The sequence below is a fragment of the Saimiri boliviensis genome, chromosome 12, assembly GCF_048565385.1.
Source record: "Saimiri boliviensis isolate mSaiBol1 chromosome 12, mSaiBol1.pri, whole genome shotgun sequence".
Classification (NCBI taxonomy): domain Eukaryota; kingdom Metazoa; phylum Chordata; class Mammalia; order Primates; family Cebidae; genus Saimiri; species Saimiri boliviensis.
In genome coordinates, this window is record NC_133460.1 from 49587901 (window position 1) to 49595872 (window position 7972).

At 46.2% G+C, this 7972-nt stretch overlaps 1 protein-coding gene across 1 annotated transcript in view; it reads right to left on the minus strand.

Moving 5' to 3' along the window:
• NPFFR1 (neuropeptide FF receptor 1) overlaps positions 1 to 4808 on the minus strand; it is a 36110-nt gene extending 31302 nt beyond the window's left edge. The window contains exon 1 of the mRNA XM_039478104.2: positions 4444 to 4808. Within this exon, the coding sequence (XP_039334038.1) occupies positions 4444 to 4450 (7 nt within the window). The 5' untranslated portion in view covers positions 4451 to 4808. The remainder of the gene's footprint in view (positions 1 to 4443) is intronic.
• Positions 4809 to 7972: the final 3164 nt, after the last annotated feature.

The following is a 7972-nucleotide window of genomic DNA, read 5'->3' on the forward strand; positions in this document are numbered from 1 at the left end:
TCTCAAACTCATGACCTCAAATGGTCTGCCCACTTTGGCCTCCCAAAGTGCTCAGATTACAAGCATGAGCCACTGCACCCAGCCATCTTGGCAATTTTGAAATGTACAATATTCTATTATTAACTCTATGCACCATGCTGTGCAATAAAAAGAAAACTATTCCTTCTGAGATTTTGTACTCTTTGACCACCATCACCCCATTCTCCCCAACTCCAGAGCCATTCTACTCTCTGCTTCTATGAGTTCTATTGTTCTAGATTCAATATATAAGTGAGAACATGTAGTATTTGTCTTTCTGTGTCTGACTTATGTAGTATAATGTTCTCCAGTTTTGTCCATGTTGTTTTAAATGACACAATTCTGTCTTTTTAAAGGCTGAGTAGGATTCCATTGTGTATACATACCCCGTTTTCCTCATCCATTCATTGGTTGATATACACTTAGGTGAATTCCATAGCCTGGCTATTGTGGATAGCACTGCAATAAACGTGAGGTTCAGACATTTCTTCAAGTAACTAATTTCACATTTTGGGGTAAGTACCCAGAAATGAGCCTGCTCCATCCTATGGCAATTCTATTTTTAGTTTTTTGAGGAAGCTCCATACTGTTCTCCATAATGGCTACACTAACATATTACACTCCCACCAACAGCACACAAGGATTCTCTCTTCTCTCTGCCAACACTTATCTTTTGTCTTTTTGGTAAAGCCATTCTGACAGGTATGAGATGAAGTCTCATTGCAGTTTTAACTTGCATTTTCCTGATCATTAGTGATATTGAGCATTTTTTCATATACTTGTTGGCCATTTGTATGTCTTCTTTCGAGAAATGTCTATTCAGATCCCTTACCATGTTTTAATTGGGTTTTTTGTTTTCTTGCTGTTGAGTTGTTTGAGCTCCTGGATTTGTTCTCAGTGAGTACTAATATAGACTCCTAATGAAAAATACATTATTTTCTTTCTTTTTGAAAATGCTTTTTTGTTTTGTTGTGCTTATTATAAAATACTTCTAGGCTGGGCACGGTGGCTCACACCTATAATCCCAGCACTTTGGGTGGCCGAGGCAGGTGGATCACGAGATCAGGAGTTTGAGGCCAGCCTGACTAACATGGTGAAACCCCGTCTCTACTAAAAACACGAAAATTAGTGAAGTGTGGTGGCACATGCCTGTAATCCCAGCTACTCAGGAGGCTGAGGCAGGAGAATTGCTTGAACCTGGGAGGCGAGGCTGTAGTGAACTGAGATCGTGCCTATGCAGTCCAGCCTAGGGGATAGGGCGAGACTCCTTCTCAAACAACAACAACAACAAATTCTGATCACCATGAAAGAGAGAGTAAATATGACAGAATCCTCACATTCAGAGATACGCCCTGTGTTTGTGATGCTCTCTGCCTGCCACATCTTCCTGGCCCAAAGATTTCTGCTGGGATGAATGGTTCCTCGAATTTTCAGCACCCCACCAAGTCTGCACCTGGGGGTCTCTCTCCTCTGCTTTCTCTGAAGTCACAAACAGAGACAGCCCAAAACTGCAGGAGTGGGCAACCCTCAGCCAGTGGGGAGGGGAAGCAGCCAATGCCACCTCTCAGGTGGGGTAAACCTCTGCAGGTTCCCTCTGCACTTTTCTCAGAGTGTCCCCAGCAGGATAGAACCCCCCAGTTGCCTGCAGCTAAGACCAACTCCTTAATGCACCCATTTCTTGCCTTTCCCCCCACCACCCTTTTTTTGAGACAGAGTCTCATTCTGTGTCACCAGGCTGGAGTGCAGTGGTGTGATCTTGGCTCACTGTAACCTCCGCCTCCTGGGTTCAAGCGATTCTCCTGCCTCAGTCTCCTGAGTAGCAGGTCTACAGGTGCATGCCACCAGGCCCAGCTAATTTTGGTATTTTTAGTACAGATGGGGTTTCACCATGTTGGACAGAATGGTCTTGGTCTCTTGACCTCATGGCCTCCCATCCTGGCCTCCCAAAGTGCTGGGATTACAGGCGTGAGACCTTGCGCCCGGCCTCTTTATCTCACTCTCCTCATTCCCTCGCTTCCACTGCCCGGCATCATCTCCCAAATAAACTCCCTCTACCCAGGCTTTTGTCTTGGGTTCTGCTTCAGAAGCAGGAGAATCAAACAAAGATGTTAGTGACCACCTCTTTGCATATATACTTGTATATGTATATATACATATTTCCAATAATAAATCTATGTAATTTTGCATAAAGGGGATTATTACTGCACATGCATTCAAAAACTATTTTTTAAAATTACTCACAGTAGGTAGTGAACAGATTTCCATGTCAATAAAGAACATTCTAAGCACAGTTTTTAATGTCTGCATAGTATGTCATTGCAGGTGTGTCTTGTTTTTTATTTAATTTACTTAATTTATGGGTATCTAGATGGTTTCCAATTTTGCACTGTGATGAACATGCTCAGGCAAACATCTTTGCAAGTGTGTAACTCGGAATTTCGAAAACTTCTGAGCTGTGCGAGTGCTTTGTTATCTCCTAAGTATACACAGTGCTTGGTAATTTCTTCCGGAAATTTAATAATAGAGGTCAATACTAATCTTAGCAGTGTAGAGGTTTTTTAAATAAAAAAATCTGTATTTCCTTCCTTTTTTGAAAATCAGGACATTCGCCCATCTTCCGTTTTCTGGCACTTCCTTCGTTCTCTGTGATTTCCTCGAAAGCGATGATTACATCTGTAAATACCTCTGGGTCCCTGGGATGTCATATGTCTGGGGTGCAGTGAGTGAGCTTGATGTTTTCTTCCTATCACTGGACTATCTTGGGTCTCAATTTCCTCCTTATGTCTTTATTCCACAACTTGAAGTAAAATAGCGTCTGTCTTGCTCTGTCTGCCTGCCTTCGAGCCCAAGCCAGAGCAGATTCCTTCCTGTTATTCTTACTTAGACTCTGAAAGCTCTTTGCTCTTGCCTTTGCCAATTTCCCCTGACTTCTGTTCACTAGAGCTTCAGCGCTTTGCTAACATCATTCTTACAGATCCTGCCGATCTTCCAGATTCCTCTGGGATTATTGATTCCTTCTTGCCTCTTTCGTGTGTGTGCTTTTCATGCCCTGGCTCATTGGAAAACTACAAGTGCAGCCTCACAAGATTTTCTATAAAATTCAGTTTTCTTTTTTAACAGCAGTGTTTGCAATTACTAGTTGGAATTTTGGGGGTTTATTACCTCTTGCAGCAGCTGTCTCATACTGGCGTATTGTACAACACATCTTATTTTAACTTCACAGTCACCCTGTGAAGCCAGTTGAATGTTAAGTTCCCCCGTTTGACAGACAGGTGACCAGTGGCACAGAGAGGTTCAGGTACCATCTCAAAGACAACCAGCAAGACAGCGGACCTGCCCTTGGTTTTCCAGTTTGTCAGCCTAAACATGGTTCCCCTTGTCCACAACGGCTGAGAGAGGGTTCTGGTAAGGTGGGAGCAGGTAGCCTTATGCCTTGGGGGCCACTACCCCTTAAAATTCTGAAGGTGAGGTCCATAGTTCACACTCCTTTCCCTAGGGAGAGAAATTCTCTCTGCATGGAGGATATCATCTCTAGAATCCCATCTCCCCCACAACCTCTACCCCTTCAAGCAGGCAAAGTTGGTGACAATTCCTCTGAAGCTAATTACCAAGCTGTCCTCACCTCTGTACCTGGTCTCAAATGATTCTCTGCTCAGACAGCAGGGACTATGTGCGTGCATACACTCAACAGAGACATAGAGGCATCTCTAGGTCTCTCTCTTTCTGTGTGTATGTGTGTGTGTGTGTGTGTGTGTGTGTACACATCTCTTGTACATACACACATGCACACACATATGTACAAAACAAATACAGAGGCACCCCCAGGTCTTTCTGTGTGTCTTGCTGTCTCTCTATTTCTCTCTCTCTCTCTCTCTGTCTCTGTCTCTCTCTCTCTCTCTCTCTCTCTCTCTCACACACACACACACACACACACACACACACACATACACACACGCATGCACAACATTACAGAGGCACTCCAAGTCTTTGTCTCTCTCTCAGTGTCTGTCTCTATGTCTCTGTATCTCTCTCTTGTCACACACACACAAACACACAAACATGTACAACATGAACACAGAGCACCCCCAGGTCTTTCTCTCCCTCTGTCTCTGTCTGTCTGTCTCTGTCTGTCTGTCTGTTTCTCTCTCTCTCTCTCTCTCTCTCTCTCTCTCACTCTCTCTCTCTCTCTCTCTCTCTCACACACACACACACACACACACACACCATGAATACATGGGCACCCCAGGTGTCTCTCTCCCTCTCTCAGTGTCTTTGTCTCTGTCACACACGGAGTGTCACATCGTCTGGCTCTGGACAGCCATGGGTGATCAGCCGCCTGGCCCTTCTCCTCTGCCTCGGCCCAATGCCCCGGAGTCGGTACCCCGTCCCGCCCCACCGCTGGCCCCCAGCCCCGGGACCACTCACCCTCCATGCTGCCCCCTGTTGCAGGCTCCAGCGGTCTCCGATGTCTAGAGGCAGCGGGCCCCTTCGGGCAGGTGGGCGAGGGACAATCTTACGGGCACTTGGGTGCGGGCCCACGCCCCTCCGTGCTCTCGTGCTCTCGGCAGGTCAGGTTGGTCCGGGAAGAGGCGGGCGGGGAGCGGGCAGGGGGCATGCGCTCCCAGGCGCCAGACCCTGGCCGGTTTCCCTCCCCTCGGACTGACCGGCTCCCGCACACCACACCGCTGCTGCCCTGCTGCCTGCCTGGTTCAGACCCCGCCGCTTCACGCCTCCCGGCCAGGGGAAGGAGGGGGCTCGCGCGGCGCAGTCGTCATGGCACCCGCGCACCTGTGCCCACACAGCATCCCGGACCGCCCGCTCCCTCCACAGAGCCCGAGCGCCCCACCGAAGTAGGGGACACACTTCTCTGCCCACTGCAGCCCTGGTGGCCACATCCCATTATTCCACGCGAATCTCCCGTACTCAACATGCCAGCCTCTGTCCCCCTGCCTCATCTTTGCCCACCCCAGCCTGGGGTCCAACACCCTGGACCTTCCTGAGAAGGGGATGAAAGGTAGCTGTGAAAACAGGAGGGCTTCAGGAGGGCTTCAGGAGGGAGGCGGGGGGTGGGGAGGGCCACCGGCTCCGCATTCTCCCAGGAGAATGGGGACAAGAATTAACCAGTTCAGGCACTCACTGGGTGGTACCCTTGGAAAAGTTTCTTATTGTAATAATACCTGCACCTAAGTCTGTTTCTACATCTGTAAAATGGGTTTGAGGGGAGTAAATGTAATGCCAACGTTTCAGCCCAGCCCATAGTAGCTGCTCAACAAATGGTTCCTGGAGCTGAATTGGAAGCTACTCATCTCCAGCCCCTGTCAGACGCCCAGCAGACACCACCATAAATTTTTGCCACATGAGTAAAGATCCCAGGTTCTATCTGCACGCCTGTGTTTGTTGCAACACTGTTTACAATGCTGAGATTTGGAAGCAAGCTAAGTGCCCATCAGCAGATGAATGGATAAAGAAAATGTGGTACATGTACACAAGGGAGTACTAGTCAGCCATAAACAAGAATGAGATCCAGTTATCTGCAACATGGATGGAACTGGAAATAATTATGTTAAGTGAAATAAGCCAGACACAGAAAGACAAACAACGTGTTTTCTTACTTTTTTGTGAGATCTAAAAATCAAAACAACTGGACTCATGGGCATAGTAGAAGCAGAGTTACCAGAAGCAAGGAGGGCAGTGGGAGGATGGGGATGATTAATGGGAACCAAAAAAAAAAAAAAAAAAACAGCTAGAAAGAATAAATAAGACCTACTATTTGATAGCACAACAGGGTGACTAAAGTCCATAATAACTTAACTGTATATTTTTAAATAACTTAAGTTTAATTAGATTCTTTGTAACTCAAAGGATTAATGTTTGAAGGCATGGATTCTCCACGAATCTATTCTCCATGATGTGCTTATTTCACATTGCATGCCTGTATCAAAACACCTCATGTACCACATAAATATATACACCTACTATGCACCCATCTTTTTTTTTTTTTTTTGAGACAGAGTCTCACTCTGTCCCGCAGGCTGGAGAGCAGTGGCACAATCTTGGCTCACTGCAACCCCTGCCTCCCGTCTGCCTCCCGGCTTCAAGCGATTCTCTGCCTCAGCCTCCCGAGTACATCTTTTTTTTTAAAAAAAAAAAGATCGCATGTTCCAGGCAGATGAAAGAAAGTAAATGGTCTGTTCCTTCCTTTTTTAGGAGTCAGGAGTTTGCTCTCTGGAAACAGGAAGCAGTTGGCATCAGGATTCTTCCTAGTCTCACTTCTTTCCGTAGTTCTTCCTCTGTCCTGACCAATGAGCAGAGTCTCACAGCTAGAAGGTCCTTAGAGGCCACTGAGTCTAATGCTGACCCAGAACAGGCATCCTGACCCTCATCCCCAGCAAGAAGTATCCCCAACAATGGGTACTTCTGTCATGTCCCTCTCTCTTCCCCTAGGGCAGCCCTTCAGAGGTCAAGAGGGAGGGAAGTTGTTCCTTCAACTCTGCTGTTTGTTCTACTGGAGAAACTCAAGAATTTCACTGGGATTTCTTCCGTCTGTGACTCGCCTCACTCTCTTCATCTGTAAAATGGGCATAATAATGGCACCTATCTCCTATAGTTGTGAAGATTAAAGCAGTTACTATGTATAAAACATGTGGAACAGTGATTTGCATATAGACAGTATGCAAGAAATATTACTCATCTCATCACTGTCTTGAGTCCACCTTCCTGCAGAAGTGCTCACATTTCTTGAAGTCCCTCTGATAAAACCCAGAGGTGTGTCAGGTTGTATTAAGCCACCTTGAGCAATGCAAAGTTTGAGGCACTGTGCTGTCAAGTCTGAATAACCTACACTGCCCTTTAGAGTTGGTGTGCTTTGGGAAAGTTATATGTCTTTGTGCCTCAATTTCCTCTCATTTACAAAATAGGGATAATAGTGCCTACCATGTAGGGTTATGAGAATTACATGAGTTAATATATGTAAAGCCCTGCCAGCAGTGCCTGAAACATTGTAGGTACTCAATAAATATAAGCTATAATTACTGGGGCAATAGACTTTGTTTTGAAAGTTGTTTTTTTGTTTCGTTTTTGAGACAAGGTCTCACTCTGTCACCCAGGCTGGAGTGCAGTGGCACAATCTCAGCTCACTGCAACCTCTGCCTCCTGCATTCAAGCGATTCTCCTGTCTCAGCCTCCCTAGTAGCTGGGATTACAGGTGCCCACCACTGAACCAGGCTAATTTTTTTTTAAGTACAGAAAGGATTTCACCATGTTGGCCAGGCTGGTCTTGAACTCCTGACATCAAGAGGTCCACCCACCTCAGCCTCCCAAAGTGCTGAGATTACAGGCTTGAGCCACAGCGCCTGGCCAGGGCACTAGACTTTAAATAATGCAGCCTCACTTTTTTTTTTTTTTTTTTTTTTTTTTTTTTTTTTTTTTTTTTTTTTTGAGAAGACTCTCGCTGTGTCACCTAGGCTGGAGTGCTATGGCATGATCTCAGCTCACTACAACCTCCACCTACCAGGTTCAAGCGATTCTCCTGCCTCAGCCTCCTGAGTAGCTGGGATTACAGGCAAGCACCACCATGCCTGGCTAATTTTTGTATTTTTAGTAGAGACAGGGTTTCACCATATTGGTCATGCTGGTCTCGAACTCCTGACCTTGTGATTTGCCCCCTCCTAAAGTTTTGGGATTATAGGCTTGAGCCACCACACCCGGCCTACGTTTCCACTTTCTTCCTTTTCTTCCTTTTTTCCTTAGCAGCCACATCATTCTAGTGCTTTGTGGTCAATTGTTCCACCGTCTTTTTTATTTGAGAAGTTCCAGATCCCAGAGCCTTTTTCTTCCTTCTCCCTCCTCTTCTACAGACATTTTTCTTCTACTATCAAAACCTTCCTACAGTGTCAAGTCCAAGTGCTACTAGACAAAACAAACTCAGTGGCTATAGCCTTGGAGAGCAGGCAGG